This window comes from Phyllostomus hastatus, unplaced genomic scaffold (assembly GCF_019186645.2).
Source record: "Phyllostomus hastatus isolate PE091 unplaced genomic scaffold, TTU_PhHast_1.1 phas_contig_80, whole genome shotgun sequence".
In the NCBI taxonomy this organism is placed as follows: Eukaryota; Metazoa; Chordata; class Mammalia; order Chiroptera; family Phyllostomidae; genus Phyllostomus; species Phyllostomus hastatus.
Window position 1 is genome coordinate 27,055,143 of NW_025333960.1, and position 21,792 is coordinate 27,076,934.

A 21,792-nucleotide genomic window follows, 5' to 3' on the forward strand; every position below is an offset into this window, starting at 1 on the left:
ACCTCTTCACACGTCCCCTCCTCCTCAGAGTTCACGCAGGGAGTCGGGCCCGGGCCGTCTCTGCCACCTCGGCCGCTGCCGCTGCTTTGATTCACCACCCTCGCCATGGCCGAGGACCTCTCCGCGCCCACTTCTTACACCGAAGATGATTTCTACTGCCCTGTTTGTCAGGAGGTGCTCAAAACGCCGGTGCGGACCGCTGCCTGTCAGCACGTGTGAGTAGACGCCCCCTCTTCTGCGCGGTGCCGGGTGGTCGTTTAGGCCCAGCATCCGGCCCCGGACCCTCGGCGGCCCCCTGACAGGAGCGGGGCTCGTCGTGGCCTACCCTAGCGCCGCTCTGCGCGGAGGGCCCATTTCCGATGCCTGAGAGCCCGGTTCGCCCTCCCTCCCGGCTCCGGGCCCTCTGGAGGCGCCCGGCCCCTCAGCCCGAGCTCCAGGTCTCCGGCTCTACCTGGTTTTTGCGCCTCGGGGGCAGTGCCCAGCCCCTTCTCCGTGGCGCCTTCAGGCCCCGGAGGCCCGTCGCCTCTCCTCCCGTCCAGGGAGGAATGGCAGGGAACGTGGAGCCTTTTTGTTTCCTAGCAACCTGAGTGAAGGCTGGGTGTCGAGTGTCAAAGCCCTCCGAGGAGGTGCCGGCACGGGCCCGCTCGACCTACTCTGAGCTGCCCGGCTTTAAAGTTGCACCTTCTCTTCCTTTAGTATCTTCGTCCATCCTTTCCAACTCTAAGAGCTCTTACCTTACCCTCCAACCCTGCTTCCCAGACCTCCTCTGAAAGTGTTTTGTTTCGTTTAAATTTAGTACATGTTAGAATGATCTAGAGGGGGTTTTCTTCTCATATGTTGGAAGTGACAGGATTTCCGGGTATTGACGTGATCGTTTCCCTTTGTTTTACCCTTTTGCTTATTACTTGGTTATTACAAGGGTGGAGATAAGAAAGGAAGACTGCTGTTACAGGGAATTAACTGAAAATAAGGCAGTAACCCGACGGGTGAGGGAGAACACAGAGGGATTAGGTGAGGTGTCATGGTGTTTGATTTGGCATATTTTTATAGGAAGAGCTTCTATAATTTCATAGACTGCTGGAATGTCAGTAAGGGTTGGAAGGAGCCCTTCTTGAAAAGGCACTTCTGACAAACCTGGCTGCTGATCAGAGCCCCTGGGCAACTTTTTAAGTAAACATATCAATTCCCAGGCTCCATTCCATACCTACAAAATAATTTCTGGCAGGTGAGGTCTGGAAATCTTTATTTCAGAAGAACACACTCAAGCTTAAAAGTTCTTTGTGCTTGAAAGTAGCTGAGAAGAATCAAACAAGTTCCTAAATACATTCCTCGCCCCCCTCCCACCCTTATTTTTTTTTGAGAGGGAGGTTCTATAGTTTTGTAAAGAATGGATTGAATTTTGGGTCAGTCAGAAATTTTATTGCAATTGTTTTTTGATATCCACTGTTCTAACTGTGATCTTCAATCTTAACTCTACTGCCTACCTTATTTCTGTTCTGTGGTGATGTGAGCCAAGAGTATGTGGCCTTTCATGATAGAGTCATGCCATTATGACTTTTCATTATGCCATTTATGTGTTTGTTGTTTAAGGGAGGTAAGTGACAGTGTGAAATTACTTTATTATTTGGAACAACAAATGTTGACTTTTAGAAAAATATTTTGAACTATTTTGAAATGTCTAGGGCACAAAGTATATTTTGTAGCATTTAATCTGTCAGTATTCATGATCATAAATTGATGCCTTTCCTGTGCTTGTGCTAGCAGTGGGTGGAAGAAAGGAATGAAGGGCAGAGTGAAAGGAAGTAAATTTTTCTGGACAGAAACATTTCAGTGACCCTCTGGGTCACTGACCCTATAGAACTCATTGTAATCTCTAGTTCCCCTCAAAATTCCAAGCAGTTTGCTCAAGTCTATTTCCCTTATGGATCATTTAAAATCAGACTGAAATTTGGCTTGACCTTAAGGTTACGTAAAAGAGTGGAGATGATCGTTGAGGACCTTTCTGAGATCAACTCATTGGGCTTGGCTGTGATCAGACTAGATATGGAAATGAAATGAAATGAAACACAGCAGATTTTGTTAAGAGGAATGAACACTACTCTAACATCCTCCTCCATCTCCTGTCTTTTGCCCCCTCCCTCAAACCTCCAATACACACAGTTGCTCTGGGTTCTGGCTGAACAAGTAATTAAAGAAGGGGTGGGTGGGTGGGGGAGGGGGTGGAGTTTTGGAAGGGATGGGAATAGTGGAACAGGGCCTCATTGACTGGAAGAGTGTGGTGGGAAAATAGAATTCTGTTTTAAATAATCTAAGTTTTCAATGTCTTTTGCTCTTTTCACAAAGGATAAACCTGTGCCTTTAAACAAATTTATATTTAGCTACAAAGTCAGTTTTTGATTGATGAGTAGTGAGAGATGAGGTGATAATGCTTTGGGTCACTGTGGCACAATGGGTCTGTTAGAAAATAAAGTTTGCTTTTAAAAAAAAACGATTTTATTTATTTTTAGAGTGGGGTAAGGGAGAAAGAGAGCGAGAGAAATATCCATGTGTGAGAAAGACATCTATCAATTGCCTCACGTGCCCTGACCTGGAATCAGACGACAACCCTTTGGTTTGTAGGCAGACTCCTGATCCACTGAACCACACCAATCAGGGCAGAAAAGTAAAGTTTTCATTACCATTTCAATGGCAGCACAGCATTTGCCTATTATTATTCTAGTCACAGGAGCAAGTTCATTTTTGTTAGAGTAACTCCACCAAAATATAAATTCTCACTTAATCCCCATTCATTCCTTCAAACAGCAATCGTTGAATATTTTCTGTATGTCAGGTACATGGAATAACAAAGTGTTTTATCACTAGAGACTGTTAATAGTCTAATGGAGAAGACCTATATATGAATGTGGTTAATATGAAAGAGATTTAGGTATAAAATTTTATGTGAGCATTGAGAGTAGGTATCTAAATCAGCCTTTGACTATAGGGGAGATTTTTTTGATGAAGTAATACTTTAGGTCAGAATTGGTATTCAGAGTTTGTTGGGTAATACCTGGATTAGGTTCATAGCATATGCAGAGGCAAGCAGAGATTACAGAGAATGACTGTTTCCAGTCTACAAAGTTTTCCTGAAGCTAAAGGATGAATGTAGTAGAGATAGAGTTTAGAGATACTAGCAGGAATTTACTGTGTAAGCCAAAACTTTTTCCTGAAAGCCATAGATACCAATTCAGTTTTTGGCAGAGGAGTAGCATGGTCACATTTCAGTTTTAGAAAGTTCACTTTAGTAGTGGGGTCTAGCTTGTTAGTGGTAAGGCTATTGAAGAGGTCACCCATTGCTGTGTCAGGGAGAGAAATGATTGGAACCTGAACAAAGGAAATGATACTGGAACTGGAGAGATTTCTGACATTTTAAGGATATCATGTGAGATTTGATACGCTCATTTTTTAGGTTTGTGTATGTAGGTCTGGAATACATGGATCTAAAACTGAGTAAGGACATAGACATATGAAGAGGTATATAAATTGAAAGGTAGCAGAGAGCCTAGACAGAACAAAGTGCTCTGAATACAGTTTAAAATGTGGAGTAAAGAAAAGTGCAGCCTGATAAGGAATGGGCAGGATAGGAAGGAAACCCAGGATGGAATGTCACAGTGGAAACAGAAAAATTGTAAGGAAACCAATCATCAGGAGTATCAGATTACTATTTTGAAAAGCATGTAAAGTCGAATTAAGAATATTAAAGTTGATCAGTTTTCAGAAGTCAGTTTTCAGAAGAAGGTACAGACTGACATAGTAGTAACATATTTATCTCCTTTGGTGTGGTTCTTTGTAATCTTTCTTTCCTTTTGTGAATGGTCAAGGAAATAAGTAACTCTTGTGCATTGTTAGGAGTAAGCTCCATTACAATGAAAATCACAGATAATAACAAAGTGATGCCTTGCCAGATTCTTAAATATGGAAATCTAATCTGTTTGCTTTTAGGCATCTTTGTAAGGAAGCACCTTTTAAAATAAGCTAATGTAGCCCTCCTTGGTGTGGCTCAGTGGACTGAGTGCTGATTTGTGAACCAACCAAAGGGTTGCTGGTTTTATTCCCAGTCAGGGAACATGCCTGGGTTGTGGGCCAGATCCCCAGTTAGGCGTGCTCGAGAGGCAACCACACATTGATGTTTCTCCCCCTCCCTTTCTCTCTAAAAATAAATAAATAAAATCTTAAAGTAAGCTAATGTAAATCAGCTTCCACTTCGTATTAAGCACAGATTTATATGATTCTCTATTAACTTGCCTTGGGTTATCTAGTCCTTGAATTTTCAGTTTATAGTTCTTGTAATTTTAATAACTTTATTGGTATCTTGTTATTTGAGCATATATAATTTAAAAAATTCTTATTTCTACAGATTTGTTATAATTCTGAAAACCAGGCTTATATGGGTTCTTGCCAGTTTAATAAATGGCTGCTCTAGACCATCTTTTTCCTTAAGGTTTTTAAGACTATGACATAATTTTTAAAAGCTATGCTATTTAATTATGTAACAGAAAATTGACTTACTTTTCAGTCCTGAAGACCAACTTAAAAAGTATAATTTTTTTAAAGTTATTTTGGGGAATGATTTTGATTATAAGACTAGGAGGATAGCCCTGGCTGGTGTGACTTAGTGGATTGAGTGCTGGTTCCATTCCCAGTCTAGGGTACATGCTTGGGTTATGGGCCAGGTCCCCAGTAGCGGGTGCATGAGAAGCAACCACACATTGATGTTTCTCTCCCTCTCTTTTTCCCTCCTTTCCCCTCTCTCTAAAAACAAATAAATAAAATCTTGTTTAAAAAGACTAGGAGGATAAAAGGTGACAGATTTTACTAAAATTGGGAGTGTGACGGATGGGAAAATTGTTTTATTCTCTCAGTGTTGATCAACCTTTTGTTAGGAGAGGAGAATGGGTAAGGACAGAAATTCATCTAGCATATCCTAGTTTAAAGTTGAAAGAAACTTAAAGATAACATTTTGAAGTTGTGTTTCAGAGTAATGTACTATGCTAAAAGACACAGGCTCTTTTGATATGTGGAAAGAATTGTTTTAGTAATCTTGATTTGTATCTTTTTTCCTCCTTGTTCTATACTTTGTTTTCTAATAAGCTCTGTTTAGCAGATTCAAATAGTCTGGCCAAAGGGAGATGAGGAATAAGCAATTTTATAGACTCATGTTTGGTTATACAGAAGAAGGAACAAGTCCAATTGGAGATAGAAGACCTGAATAACTTTCCTTTGTACTTCTTGTCACAGCTTATAACCAACATTTTTGGAATCAGATGATTTGACTTCTGCTAAACTATAACCTCTATAAAGGCAGTGCCCCAGGACTACTTTCACTTACCTGAATGAGTATGCATTCAATATTAGATAAAGAGATCAATGGGTTTGTGTTGCGAGGGCACAGGTAATAGCTGTATCACTTTGTTAAGTCATTTAATTCCTTTTACCCTGTTTTGGCCATAAAATGGGTAAAAATGTGTTACCTATTTCACAGGGTTGTTGCAAGGAACAAGTGAGGTAATGTTTGTGCATAATATATATATGTCTAACAGTTTTCAAAATACATAATATAAAATTATGTCATTAGTTTAATAACTACAACACTTCACAGAAAAAGGTAGATTTAAAAAAATTTTGACATACAACATTGGCATGTGTTTATTGCTCGTAAGTCTACAGATCAGCTGTGGTTTGACTGATGTAGGTTGGCTTATCTGGTCTTGGCTCCAGGTTACAGGTTGCTTTCAGGCCTGTTCCACATGTCTGTAATTCTTTTGGAGTCAGAAGTGCAAGAAGCAAGACCAAGTGGGCAGGCTTATTTCTAGCCTCTGCTCATATTCATTGATTGAAACAAGTCATGTGGCCATGCCCAATAGCAATGGTGAGGGGAAGTATGTTAGTTGCTCTTATGATGGGAGGGGTGGGGAGTGAATTCTTGCTGAACAAAATTCAAATTAGCACACAAAGTGACGTCACACAGCCTTTTCCTAACTTACAACTCTGTAAATGTTATTCTGTGGTGTCTGGCAGTTTCAGTATAGTTGTCTCCCTTTATCAGTGGGGGATAAATTCCAAGACTCCCAGTGGATTCTTATAATTGTAGATAGTATTGAAACCCTATATATACAGTGTTTTTTCTTATACATATCTATGATAAAGTTTAATTTCTAAGTTAGGCACTGTAAGAGATTAACAACAATAATTAATATACTGTAATAAAAGTACAGGAATGACTTTGGGGCCATTAGTAAGTAAAATACGGGCTACTTGAACACAACCACTGCTATACTGGGACAGCTGATTTGGTCACTAAGATGGTTATTACTAAGTGATTAATGGGCAAGGAGCATATACACAAAAAGCTAGATTATTATTGTAAATAGAAAGGCATCTATTTCAAGTTCTTTTGGTCCAGGTAGTTAATACCAAAGGATATGTGGTGAATGGAGAATATTGTAATTCATAATTATAAAGGCATAAAGGGAATAATATGACTGTATCCTACACTGTTATATATTTTTCTGGTGATATGTGTATAAACAAGGTTGTAAATATTATTTTCTTGTTTTTCACATAAAGAACAGTATATGGTATACACTCCTTTGTACCTTGTTATTTTCATGTTACTATCTCAGTGATCATTCTGTGTTAGTACATAGATGACCTTCTTTTTTGGTTGTTGAGTTTTCATTCATTCAACCAATGTTGCCTATGCATTATGTACCTTGCAGGACATTTGGTCCTGTCCAAAGCATCCATGGGGATGTCCATGCCAGCCCATCTACTTAGCCCCATGTGCCATTACCTACTAGGCTATAGAAGTAGGCAGGGTTATTGTTGGCAATACAGATACAACACAATTATATGACAAAGAAAACATGACAGTATTTTTATGTATTAATTTTGTAAATCAGAAGTAAAAATAAACACGGCTGTTTGAACCGATGGACTTTTTCGGCAGCACCAAATATCAAGGAGCATTTGGCATGGGCCAAATGTGCCCATGGACATTATTGATAGTACTGTATTTCAAGGATCTTTTGGTGTGAACTAAATGTCTCTATGGATGTTTTAGGACTACTTGAGGACAATATAATGATTATCTGCTAATCATTATATACTAATACTATTGTAGATAAAAATTCCTGACCTCATAGAATATAATTTAGTATTCTATTAGTATTCCATCGTTTGATGTATCATTATTTATTCAGTCCCAATATTGATGAGCATTTAGGCTGTTCCTAATTATTTGTTGTTATGAATATACCTCAATGATTAAACTTATATAAATACTATTTCACATGTAAGAGTTTTCCCTGTAAGATAAATTTTCACAGGTTGAAATGCTGGGTCAGTGGGTAGAATACAGGGGAATTTGTCAGATGTATCATACAGGGATGATTACAGCTTTAGTAAAGTGTTTTGTATGTGGGAAGTGCCCATGGTTTTGATTTGAGGACTATGGATTATATCTTTGGGTTAAGAGATTTAATAGTTTTTGGATTGGATGAAGGTAAATTGGCATTCATTGTTTTAACAAATTTAATGAATCCCTATTAGTTGCCTAACTCTGTGCTGGGCATACAATGTTCAAGAGTTAGATATGATGATCCCTGCTCTCTTGGAGCTTGTGTTATTGAGATGTATTTTCTTTTTGTAATTTTTTTTATTTTTAAAGATTTTGTTTGTTTATTTTAGAGAGGGTAAGGGAGGGAGAAAGAGAGGGAGAGAAACATTAATGTGTGGTTGCCTCTCATGAGCCCCTTGTTAGGGACCCAGGCATGTGCCCTGATTGGGAATCAAACTGGCGACCTTTGGGTTTACAGGCTAGCACTTAATCCACTGAGCCACACCAGCTGGGGCTGAGATGTATTTTCATTCACATAAATATTCAGATACATGTGTAGTTACAAACTTAGGTTCTGAGAACGTATAAGAAGGGGATCAGATCTTGGGTGAGTTGGGGGAGGATGAGTAGGTTGTCAAAGACCTTTTCTTGAAGAGATACTGTTGCTGAGATTTAAGTGGTATGTAGGTATTCATTTATAGAGGGCTGTGGTTGTTTTTTAAAGAATTTATTTTATTTATTGATTTTTTTTTTTAGAGAGAGAGGAAGTGTGGAGAGAGAGAGAAACATTGATTTGTTGCTCTACTCATTTATGCCTTCACTGATTGATTCTTGTATGTACCCTAGTGAGGGATTGAACTTGCAACCCTGGCGTATTGGGACAATGGTCTAATCAACTGAGGTACCTGGCCAGGGCTTAGAGGGCTGTGTTTGTGTACAGAATGTTCTGGGGTAGAGGGAACATTCTGGGCCTTGTATTTCAGTGAAGGAACATCTTTTAGCCTTTAGTCTCTTAATTTTAAAGAAGCTGTTTTGTGAGCTTTAGTTTCCTCATCTTTATTTTACAAATGAGGAAACTTAGTGTCTTTTAAAACACTTATTTTTAAGAATTGAAGGTAATGAATATAAGTTTTCTGAAACATTGTCTAGCACATATTAAGTATTCAATAAATAGTCACTGCTCTTTTTTATAAATGTCATGTTGCTTTCCACAAAATTGGGCTAACTTACAAAATACCATTAATACTATAAAAGTGTATTTGGCCCTGGCTGGTGTAGCTCAGTGAATTGAGTGTGGGCTGAGAACCAAAGGGTCCCTGGTTCAATTCCTGGTCAGGGCACAGTCTTGGGTTGCTGTCCAGGTTCCCAGTGGGGGCCACATGAGAGGCAACCACACCTTGATGTTTCTCTCCCTCTGTCCCTCCATAACCTTCTCTGAAAATGAATAAATACAATTTTTTAAAAAGTGTATCTGTATTCCATCATCTTTGCCAACTTTTTTAAAACAATTTTTTGCTAGTTTAATACAGCTCCCGATGGTAGTTAGAATTACTTTAAAATCTATTTCTGTGGTTGCTAACAAGGTGATGTGCATTTTTCCACTTTAAATTTTTATATACTAATTTATAATTTTACTATAGGTAAAATTATAGTACATTTGTAATAATTTTTATGGCTATTTTTAATGCTAGTCTAATTTCATTTTTTTATAGATTGAGAGAGAGACACACATCGATTTGTTGTTATACTTACTTATGCATTCATTGGTTGATTCTTGTATGTGCCCTGACTGGGGATCGAATGGGCAACCATGACATATTGGGACGATGCTCTAAACAACTGAGTTACCTAATCTGGGCCTTAATTATAATCTATTATAATTTATACTTATTTTATATTATTTTTCTATTTAGTTACTTTTCCTTTGTGTATTTTTATCTTATATGTTCAGATTTGAGATATTTGGTTATCTAAAGTTATAATGCTATTCATTTTTTTAATTTGTTAAATCTTTTTAAAAAATAGTTCATCTTTTGGACCTGTCTGGGATTTGCTGAGATACGTGATGTGTGCCTTTGAATCTTATTTTGACATTCTTAATCAGTTTAGCAGGTATTCTTTTTGCATTATTTTAAAAATCTTTTAGTATATTTGAATTCTTTAAATAATTAGACTTTTGGGGGATTCTTCACTTTCATTCATTACTTTGCAGTTTTAGCACAGTACTATGATTTGTTAAATTTTGTGGAGTGTGGATATAGCATATACACACAGTGCCACAAGTTCCTGCATGCACACAATTCTGTAAATCCCATCAGGGTCAGGCAGGGTAGGGATTTTTGTTTCTTTTGTTACCTGCAGTATACCTAGTGTCTGTTATGTAGTAAGTACTTAATACATATTTATGAAGTGAGTATGCATTATAATATGTAGGCATGTACTTTAAAAAAATCTGGTAGGTTTATTATTTTTGCTCTTTTTAAAATAACTTTCCTTTAAGTTAAACTTTTTATTTTGAGATCATTGTAGTTTTACACGTAGTTGTAAAAAATAATAAAATCCTGTGTACCCTGAACCAGTTTCCCCCGATGGTAACATTGTATAACTATAACCAGGATATCTACATTGGTAAAGATAGAGAACATTCCATTTCCACAAAGATTCCTCACATAGTCCTTTTATAAGCACACCCACTTTCCTCTTGATCCTACCCCACTCCTCCTTAACCCTTGGCAAGCCTTAATATTCTCTAGTTCTGTAATTTTTTCATTTCAAGAATCTTAGAACCAATAGGATAGTACGGAGAGATTTCTGGATACAAGAACAACAGATAAAAATCATTAACGTTTTATACCAATGATATTAATAGAAGAAAAACCCTATTTATGATAGCAATAAAAGAATAATGTATATGTATTTAGAATATTTAGAGTGTTTATTAGAATAAATATAATAAAAATTGTGAGGCTTTCATAGGGAAAATTTAAAAACTTCATTGAAAAGTGTAAGAAATCTGAATGAGTGGTAAGACATGACACGTGTATGGAGAGATTCAGATGCCAGTTAAAATTAAGATGCCAGTTCTTCCTCAGATAATTTTTAAAATGCTAATACAATTACAGTAAAATCTCTACATGATTCTTTTGGTAGACTTTGAAAAACTGATTAAAAAATTTCAATAATGAGAGCCCTGGCTGGCATAGCTCAGTGGATTGAGCACAGGCTGCGAACCAAAGTGTCGCAGTTTCGATTCCCAGTCAGGGTACATGCCTGGGTTGCAGGCCATGACCCCCAGCAACCGCACATTGATGTCTCTCTCTATCTGTCTCTCTCCCTTCCCTCTCTAAAAAAATAAATAAAATCTTTAAAAAAAATTTTCAATAATGAGTTAATAGCCACAAATAACTAAGAATATTTAGAAAAAGTAGAACATAGAACCAACTGTACTGGGTATCATGACATTATGAAGCTATGGTTATTAACATGGTATAATATTAATTTGGCAGTAGATAAATGATTAATAGAACATGTTATCAGTTGCATTTCTGTTAGAAGTTTGGCTTATCATATTTAAGGTTTTAATCTACCTGGAAACTTTTTTATGTATAGTATACAGTAGATAGATACTCCATGAAAAGCCATGAACCAAATACTGTTTTACTGAACAAGCCATGTTCCCCCATTGATTTGTGCCATCATATTTATTAAAGATAAAACTATTTCTAGTGCATGCAAGGGGAATATCTCTGGATTTGAGAGGGAAAAGGCTTAAGACTACAAAAGTGCAAGCTGTAATTTTAGGGGAAAGTGATGAATTTAGATTACATTAAAAGTTGGAATTTTCCATAGCAAATGATCACAAACAGGGTTAAAGACAAGTGAAGACTGAACAATGAAAACACTCTGTTGTTTTGCAACAGATTGGTATATATGTGATTTCCACCCTGCACGTTGATTTTTTGGGCTATTAGCGAATGGCAGCTGAAGCAAAATATACTAACACTCAGCTGAATAACAAGCCACAGAATCATATACTATTATACAAAACACCAACCTGCATTTTTTTGTTTATTTTGACCATGAGTTTTCTCTTGGAGAAGCTGTTGAAAATTTACAAGCTTCATCCCTGCCTGGTGTGGCTCAGTGGACTGAGTTTTGGCCTGTGAACCAAAAGGTCACTGGTTTGATTCCAGGTCAGGACACATGCCTGGGTTGTAGGCCAGGCATGGAAGAGGCAACTGACGATTGTTTCTCCCCCTCTCCTTCCTCCTCTCTCCCCCGCCTAAAAATAAATGAAATTTATAAAAAGAACAAAAATTACTAACTTCAGCCATTCCTTATTACCCTCTGACCCCTTTCTAAAATTTTAGAGTCATGTGTTTATTAGAAACTTGAGTGTCTTTTTAAATGTGTTAATATTTTTATTAGAATTGTTTGGGTTATTGTAAGTGCTCTGGTGATAGGGTTGCACAGGTAATCTACCCCAACTATTTTTTCCTCACAAGCCCTGTAAGTTTTAGTTGGTTTTTCCTCACAAGCCCTCGGTTTTGCAGAATGCAAAGATTTTCTGTATTGCATAAATTGCATTGTATCAGAAATGCCAAACATATATGAAGCAGATGATTTAGTATCAAGATGATGAAATTGTAGGTTGTAATCATTTTCCCTCAGAACTTTGACACATCATTCTAATTGTTTTGTCACCTCTTTGTTATTGCTGATGATTTTGATGCTAATCTGATTTTTCTTAGCAAGTCAGCTATTTTTCTTATTGCCCCTCTGGAAAATATTACAAGTAGAAAAAAATCATTAATTTGGACTTCTGGCCAAGATGGAGCCCTGGGTATATATGCTTTGCTTCCTCCTACAACCAAAGGAGGACAACAACCAATTTAAAAACAAAAACAACAGGAGCTGCCAGAAAATTGAACTGTATGGAACTCTGATAACCAAGGAGTTAAAGAAGAAACATTTATCCAGACTGGTAGGAGGGGCAGAAATGGGCAGCCAGGAAGGAGAAGATACCAGGCAAGGCGGAAGTTGGTGGATCAGGTGGTTCCACATTCACGTGTGTATAAACTGGGAGGAACAACTTGGGGAGCAAGACAGACTGCGAAACCTAGGGTTCCAGTGCAGGGAAATGAAGTCTCAAAACCTCTGGGTGTAAAAATCTGTGGGGGTTGTGGCTACAGGAGGAACTCCCAGTCTCAGAGCAGAGTCTGTTGGAGGGCCCCACAGGGTCCTAGAATGTAAACACACCCACTCACCCAGGAATCAGCATCAGAAGGACCCAATTCGCTTGCGGGTAGTGGGGGAAGTGACTGAAAGCAGGGTGAGAGCTGCTTAAGTGGCATTGTTCCTTCTCTCTCCCCGCCTGCACATACAGTACCACAGTGCAGCCTTGTGGGTTGCACTGCCCTGGCGAATACCTAAGGGTCCAGCCCTTACAAAGTTACAGGCATGCCTAGACAAAGAAATATGGCCCAAATGAAAGAACAGATCAAAACTCCAGAAAAAGAGCTGAGCAATGAGGAAATAGCCAGTCTATCAGATGCAGAGTTCAAAACACTGGTAATCAGGATGCTCACAGAAATGACTGAGTAAGGTTGCAAAATAAAGGAAGAAGTCAAGTCTATGCAAAGTAAAATAAAGAAAAATGTACAGGGAACCAAGAGTGAAGTGAAGGAAACTGGGACTCAAATCAGTGATTTGGAAAAAAGGAAGAAATAAACATTCAACCAGAAGAGAATGAAGAAACAAGCATTCAAAAAACTGAAGAGAGGCTTAAAAACCTCTGAGACAACTTTAAACATTCTAACATCCGAATAATAGGGGTGCCAAAAGGAGAAGAGGAAGAGCAAGAAATTGAAAACTGACTTGAAAATATGATGAAGGAGAACTTCCCCAGTCTGGCAAAAGAAATAGTCTTCTAGGAAGTCCAGGAAATTCAGAGATCCCAAAGAAGTTGGACCCAAGGAAGTGTACACACCAAGGCACATAATAATTACATTACCCAAGATTAAAGATAAGGAATCTTTTTTTTTTTTTTAAAGATTTTATTTATTTATTTTTAGAGAGGAAAGGGAGGGAGGGGGAGAGAGGGAGAGGGAGAGAAACATCAATGTGCGGTTGCTGGGGGTTATGGCCTGCAACCCAGGAATGTACCCTGGCTGGGAATCGAACCTGGGACACTTTGGTTCCCAGCCCGTGCTCAATCCACTGAGCTACGCGAGCCAGGGCAAGAGAGAATCTTAAATGCAGCAAGAGAAAAGGAGACAGTTACTAACAAAGGAGTTCCCATAAGACTGTCAGCTGATTTCTCAGAAGAAACCTTACAGGCAAGAAGGGGCTGGAAAGAAGTATTTGAAGTCATGAAAAGCAAGGATCTACATCCAAGATTACTCGATTCAGCAAAGTTGTCATTTTGAATGGAAGGGCAGATAAAGTGCTTCCCAGATAAGGTAAAAAGGGAGTTCATTATTACCAGGCCTCTTATTACATGAAATGTTACAGGGACATACCTAAGAAAAAGATGATCAAAACTATGAACAATAAAATGACAACAAACTCACAACTCTCAACAACTGAACCTAAAAAACAAAAACAAACTAAGCGAACAACTGAAACAGGAACAGAATCACAGAAATGGAGATCACATGGAGGGTTATCAGTGGGGCGGGGGAGGCATGGGAATGGGGGGAATGGTACAAGGAATAGGAAATGGAAAATCCAAAGAACTTATATGTATGACCCATGGACATGAACTAAGAAGGGGGAATGCTGTTGGGGTGGTGGAGAGCTGAAATCGATAAAGGGGAGAAAACAATGGGATAACTGTAATAGCATAATGAATAAAATTTACTTAAAAATGTTTAATTAAAAATTTTCAGTTATTTATGTGGATGTGGTTCTTTTAAAAATCATTATACTGGTCATTCAGTTTTCTCTAGTGCAGCTATATTTTTGCTCTGGATTCTAAAAAATTTTTTTTATTTTAAGCCTGATTAGATGATAATTTCAAAATTTTAAATTACGGTTTATATTCAATATTCTTTTACATTAGTTACAGGATAATCTTTTTTTTTAAGATTTTATTTTTTTATTTTATTTTTTAGAGGGAAGGGAGGGAGAAAGAGAGAGAGAGAGAGAGAAACATCAATGTGCGGTTGCTGGGGGCTGTGGCCTGCAACTCAGGCATGTACCCTGACTGGGAATCGAACCTGCGACACTTTGGTTCGCAGCCTGTGCTCAATCCACTGAGCTACGCCAGCCAGGGGAAGGATAATCTTAGTTTAACTATTATTTATAATAATTTTAATAATATCCTTGTTTTTCACTCCTAATTAAATTTTTTCATTTATGTATAATATAAATAATAGAAAAGTGTCCCATCATAAATGTCCAGCTTAATGAGTTTTTCCCAAACCAAGCACACCTGTTTATTCAACACTCTAGAAGCTCCTGTCATTTCCTTCTCCAAGCAGTATATCCCACCTCTTTCAGGATTTATGTACATGTGAATAGCCTAACTTACTTTTATCTGAGTACATATTCATAAGTGCTTGTTCGTTTTTAATCATGGCAACTAAAAGACTACTATTTTTTGTAGTTAACATGTCATACATGTTTGGTTTAGTTTCTGTAGAAAATGTTTCCTGACTGCGATGAGAGAAAGCGGAATACATTGTCCCCTCTGTCGTGGAACTGTGACTAGAAGAGAAAGAGCGTGTCCTGAACGGGCTTTAGACCTTGAAAATGTCATGAGGAAGTTGTCTGGTAGCTGCAGATGCTGTGCAAAACAGGTACAGTAAATGTGACATAGCCCTTGAAAGTCAAGTTTTACTCTGAAATTCCTGTCTGAATATTCTTTGTGGGTGCTGTTTTGAAGAGAAAGAAGTTATTTAGATTGATAATTGGGCTGAAAATGCCAAAAAGTAAAAGAAAAAAGAAAAAATCTATGGCTATAGATTATAAGCTTTCCTGAAAACAGAGACTGAAAGACACAGTCTCTGAATTTACCATAATTTTTACCATATTCTTTTTTTCTCAAAGTAATTTCTCATTTATTATCTACTAAACATAGATAATATGAACTAACTGAAAATGAGCAAACTGGTGTTCTATTCATTTAAACCCCATTCTGATACAAATTCAACCATTAAATAGTTTTTCTGATGGTAGTATCATCATTGCAATTTTGCAAATAGAAATAACCAAATGAATTTTTGTAGTCAAGGAATCATTAGCTGCCCACTTGTTTATCTGTTTCATCTAAGAAATCACAAAATATCAACTGAAGACTTCGCTGAAGTTTTAAGGAGCAAGTGGGAAAATTAGCTATTGACAAGTAACTGGCATTAATTCTCCAATCTGGATTTTATTGTTCTCTCATTTGGAGAAGGAGTGCAATGATGAAGTGTGGTTAGGCCTTGAGTATATCCACGTGTTTGTGGATTTATTGCAGCCACTTTTTCAAATAGCTAATACAGTCAGTGAGTAAACCCAGTTGCTATTTCATGCATTTACACAAGTCAGATCTGTGTTTCCATCTCTTTGAGGGAGGTCTTAACTGACAGGGCAATGAAGTGAAGCTGGAAGCTACACTTGAGAGATTTTTGGCTCTATTCTTCAGTGAGAAACTGAAAAATGTTCCAAGTGTTAACCAAGGAATGTAGTTTTTTAAAGTGCTTTCTAATTCTGCCAAGTTGCAGTAGTTAAAGAATAAATACCCAATACCATGAGGCATCTTTGTAGTACTTTCATTTTTTGTATATTGTTAGTATTGTTTCAAGTGTTAAATTATTTGTTAATATTTTTTGCAGTGAGTTTACAGACAGATGGACTCTTTTCCATTGTCAGTTCACCTAATGTACAGAGACACATTAAGAATTAAATCACTTATTTAAAAAAATCTCGTTTCAATGGAATATTTAGTTTATCAATTTTTTTATCCCCCCCCCCCCATTTTGGCAGTATGTCAAATTTTGTGAATTTTATATAAAAATAAAAGTCACAATACAGTGGCTCTCTCTAGGGAGCACACCTGCTCCTTTCCCTACCCTGTTCCTCTTAGCCACGTTTTTCTTGCCTCTCTCTCCTAAGCTCCAAGAGCCCTTCTTTTGCCTCTGTAACTTGTTCCCTAAGCCCATTTCTTTTACAGTTCACATATTCTACCTCTGTGACTTTCTAAATAAACTTTCTTTTATAGTTCGAGTCTTGACTCTGAATTCTTTCTTAGCTAGAATTCAAGTACTGAGGTTGCTGAATAAAGGTCTGGTCTGACTGCATTGGCCTAATACCTGGTACTGTTCTTGCTGTCGACAGTTGGACTGTTCAGTGCTTTTTTCACTTACTGTGTGTATGTTTTGGGCTACTGGAGGGCTGCCCTCAGTCCTGAAGGTGTGGATAGATCTTTCTGTGCCTAGTGATTTAAAACAGCACCATCCAGAGTGTTCTCTGTGCCTTTTTTATTCCTTTAGCTATATAAATAAAATTGTTTTTTTAAAAAAAGTCATGTTACATTTTAATAATTTACAGATTAAATTCTATCGCATGAGACATCATTACAAGTCTTGTAAGAAGTATCAAGATGAATATGGTGTTTCTGCTATCATTCCAAACTTTCAGATCTCTCAAGATTCAGTAGGGAGCAGGTAAGCAATATTTATTCTTAAAAAGATAATTTTTATAGTTGAAATGGAAATTGTTTTGGGAACTATATGATAAGTGTGTTTTGTTTTATGTGTTTGGGTTTGTAAAGTGACATGATATGAGAACTATATTATTTGTGTATTCAGAAGTTTGATATATGTAAGATTACATGTACGAGATTAACTTTAAGTTCATGTGATTTAAAAATCATTTTAGGAGCACTGGCTGGTATGGCTTAGCAGATTGAGTGCCGGTCTGTGAACCAAAAGGTTGCTGTTTTGATTCCCAGTCAGGGCACATGCCTGGATTGTGGGCCAGGTTCCCAGTAAGAGGCATGCAAGAAGCAACTGACTGATGTACCTTCTTGCACATCAATGTTTCTCTCTCTCTCTTCCTCCCTTCCTTCCTCTCTCTCTTAAAAGAAATAAATAAAATCTTTAAAATAAAATCATTTTAGGAAAATCTACAGTTTTTTGAATAAAAAATAGACTTGAGAGTTGAAGGCTGTTTTCTTTTGTGAGATTATTTAAAAAGTAGAAAAAAATTTTACTACCTAAGAAATAGAGTTGTTTGAGATTTTTACTCTGATAATGAGATATCATTTAAAAGTGAGACCTTGTACTGTTAAATTCTTAGTTCTAGGTTAGTCTCATTTTTTTTTTTAAACTAGATTTTGGCTTAATTTATATCTTAGTGTCTCAGATTTCTGTATATTAGACACTTTATTAAATGTATTTCATGTAGAAGAGAGGCCAAAATGCATATTTAAAAATACATGTTTTTAGTAAATCACTATTTAAAAATAGTGATAAATACCTAATTATCTGCTAACCCAGGTCAAGAAATAGAACACTTTCTAGGACCTTAGAATCTCCTTTTGAGCCCATGATCATCTGAACTCCATATGCCCAGAGGTAACCACTATCCTCTTTTTTGGGTCATTCCCTTTTTTTTTTTAAATAGTATTATCACCCCTGCATGTATTCTAACAATGAAGTGTTTAACTTTTAAAAACTGAATAGCAAGCACACACACACAATTGTCTAAAAAAAAAAAGGCAGTATTGGCAGTATTATAGAAAGGCCCATGAGAAAGTATGTTAAGCAGAGACTCTTGTGATTTTATTTTGGTAGCAATTCATTTCGCATGTTGCTAATTTTTGGTAATGTAATCACTCATACTTTGGTATGCTTTTTACGTACTTCTCAGTTAAAACTGTTCTGTCTTTAGTAATTTCTTGATTGCCTATTCTGCAGAATGCTTTCATGTTCTCATTTTACTTAATGTCATTGGATGACAATTTTTTAAAATTCCCTTTGGTTCCTTCATCTATTATTTCTTTATTATTGTACTTCTGTATTGAAATTATTCAACAATTTGTTAATAACTCAATAGATTATTCTTAGGGGCAGGGATGGTATTTGTCTTGTTGAACATTGTATCTTCAGCTCTTAAGAAAGTTCCTAATATGTATGATTTGTGCAATCACTGAGTGTGAAATGACTAAATTTTCTTAGGAAATATGCCTTCTTCCTCCTCAGATCTAATTGGTTATAGATACTATGGATTTCTTTTTTATTTTATTTTATTTTTTAAAATTTTATTTATTTTTATTGTTGTTCAACTACAGTTGTCCCCAGTTTCCCCCACCACCCTCCACCATTCTTCCCACCCCCACCTCCCACACTCAATCCCCCCCGCCCCCCGTTGGCTTTGTCCATGGGTCCTTTATTATATGTTCCTTGATAACCCTTCCCCTATATTCCCCCTCAATCCCCCTCCCCCCTAGTCATTGTCAGTTTGTTTTTTATTTCAATGCCTCTGGTTATATTTTGTTTGCTCGTTTGTTTTGTTGATTAGGTTCCACTTACAGGTGAGATCATATGACTGCCTTTGTCTTTGTCTGCCTGGCTTATTTCATTTAGCATTCATGCTTTCCAGTTCCATCCATGCTGTCACGAAGGGTAGTAGTTCCTTCTTTCTTCCTGCTGTGTAGTATCCCATTTTGATCTGTTCATATACTGATGTCCACTTGGGTTGCTTCCAACCCTTGGCTATAGTAAATTGTGCTGCTGTGAACATTGGGGTGCATAGGTTCTTTTGAATTGGTGTTTCAGGATTCTTAGGGTATAATCCCAGATCCAAAGGCAGTTCCATTTTTAGTTTTCTGAGGAAATTCCGTACTGTTTTTCACACTGGCTGCACCAGTCTGCATTCCCACCGATAGTGTGCTAGGGTTCCCTTGTCTCTACAAGTCCTGTCCCTTGCCAGCACTTGTTGTTTGTTGATTTGTTAATGATGGCCATTCTGACTGGTGTGAAGTGGTATCTCATTGTGGTTTTAATTTGCATCTGTCTGATGGCCAGTGATGCTGAGCATCCTTTCATGTCTCTGGGCCCTCTGAATATGCTCCTTGAAGAAGTGTCTGTTCAGGTCCTTTGCCCCTTTTTAAAAAATATTTATTTATTTACTTACTTGCTTACTTATTTATTTATTTAATTTTTAGAGGGAAGGGAAGGGGGTAGAAATAGATGGAGAGAAACATCAGTGTGTGGTTGCTTCTCTTGCACATGCCCCTTACACACACCGCGACCCCCCCCTCCCCTTGCCGCTGGGCACTTGGCCCACAACCCAGGCGTGCACCTTGACCAGGAATTGAACTAGCAACCCTTTGGTTCGCAGTCTGGCACTCAGCCAGACGGAGCTACACTAGCCAGGGGCCTGTGCTCATTTTTTAATTCGATTGTTTGTCTTCCTGGAGTGGAGTCATGTGAGTTCTTTATATATTTTGGAGCTCAAACCCTTGTAAAAGGTATTGTTGGCAAATATATTTTCCCATACAGTTGGTTCCCTTTTCACTGATGTTTTCTTTAGTCGTGATTTCTAATAGTATCCCTCATTTGTGCTCTTCTTTTCTGTCTCTGTTGTCACTTCCCTAGCTCAAGCCCTCACCATCTCTCACTTGAACTGTTTATTGCAGTAGGACTTTAGGTAGTGGTTTTTCTTTAATCTGTCCTATATACTCTAGCTAAAGTGATATTTCAGAAGTGCAATTCTGATCTCTTTCTCCCTGTCCTTGTACCTTTCTCCCTATACCTTGTTAATGACGTCTCATAGCCCCATAACAGTGTTTCTCATCCAAGGTTCCATGGGTCACTAAGGGCTCTAAACCACCTAAACTGCTAAATTTTTGTTTATGTACATTTTTTTTTCTGGAGAGATGAAGATTCTTAAGGGGTTTCTTGATCTAAAATCCAACAAATGGCTTACAAGACAAAATTTCTTATTCTAAAGCCCTTTTTGATCTGGCACTTGCCTTTCTTTTTAACCTTTATGTTTGACTTCCTATCATTTTATCATATGCTTTAGTTATGTTGAATTATTTGTGTTATACCCTTGTTGTCCTTGAGAAGCAATATAACATAGAAGTTAAAAATGAAGGCTTCAAACCAGACTGTCTAGGTCCCAGACTCTGTGACTTGCTGATTGTATGATTTTGGTAAGAAATTGTACCTCAGTTTTCTCATCTGTTTAAAAAAGTTGATTGTGAAGATACTGTTAGCACCTCAGTGGATTAGGAGTCAATAAATAGATTAATACAGGTAAAGCATACTGAATAGTACTTTCTTTGGTAAATGTTAGTTTTTAATCCTTGTCATTATCATTGTAATCCCTCTCTTACCTCCATACTTTTACCAGAAGTGCCCCCTTTCCTCACCACCTCAACCTACACTTTGCCAGCTGGTGGACTTTTTCTTTTCTCTGAAGACTTAGAACTAGATGGTGTAATACTTTATATTTATTTATACTTAAATTTATTTTATAGATTTATGTATATCCTTTTATCCAGAATACCACATTCATATTTATATTTTATGCAAAATTCTAATTGCAATAGAAAAATTGAGTTTGTATTTCAATTTTTTGTAAGGAAATTGGTGAAGAAAGGAAAAGTTTAAAAAAAAATAGGTGTTAGGAAATAAAAGATATAAAGCCAGAATATAGTGAAGATCTTGGGAAGAACCAGATAATATGTTCAAATTAGGTAGTAAGAGTAGGGTATCAGGTACAGTATGTGAGAAGGTTATAGAAAATCATCAAGAATAGTGATGCTGGGTGTAATGAAAACGGAAGGGGAGAAAGCTGATACTAGAACTTGGAGAAAGGAAGCTGTGTAGAGAGGGCAGTTGGAGAGGAATGTAGTCAGTCAAGGCAATTTTGCTGGAGAGGAGTCTGGGTAATGACTTAGGGCTGTATTTTAAAGACCTTCAGTGCAGGCTGTCACATGCACTATTGCAATTTATTAAAGCTTTTCTTTTAGGGGCTTTTCTGTGATATTCTGGCTAGGTTTGGTGATAGAATGGACAAGATACATACATTCAGATAGTTCTCCATGGAGATTATTTCTAGCAGCTACACTTTTTAAAAATCCTTACCCGAGGATATGTTTTTATTGATTTTAGAGAGAGAGGAAGGGAAAGAGAAAAGCATCAATGTGAGAGAATCATTGATTAGTTGCCTACTGTATGCACCCTGACCTGGGATTGAACCTGCAACCTAGGTATGTGCCCTGACCAAGGATTGAACTCACAACCTTTTTGTGTATGGAGCCAACACAGCCACCTGGCCAGGGCTAGCAGCCATGCTTTTTATAAACTTTATTTTGGAGAATTTAAAGTTTCTACTCTTTGTCAAGTAATTGGAGAGCAGATATATTTTATATTGTTGATTTAGAACAGGTCCATGCTGTAGTTATTAGTTTA

General features: G+C 37.4%; 1 protein-coding gene across 1 annotated transcript in view; it reads left to right on the plus strand.

The window, feature by feature from the left end:
* The window catches only part of RNF138 (ring finger protein 138), a 35,919-nt gene that overhangs the window by 733 nt on the left and 13,394 nt on the right, over window positions 1–21,792 (plus strand). The window contains exons 2-4 of the mRNA XM_045850278.1: window positions 29–215; window positions 15,015–15,180; window positions 16,916–17,031. Coding sequence (XP_045706234.1) covers window positions 106–215; window positions 15,015–15,180; window positions 16,916–17,031 — 392 coding nt within the window. The 5' untranslated portion in view covers window positions 29–105. The remainder of the gene's footprint in view (window positions 1–28; window positions 216–15,014; window positions 15,181–16,915; window positions 17,032–21,792) is intronic.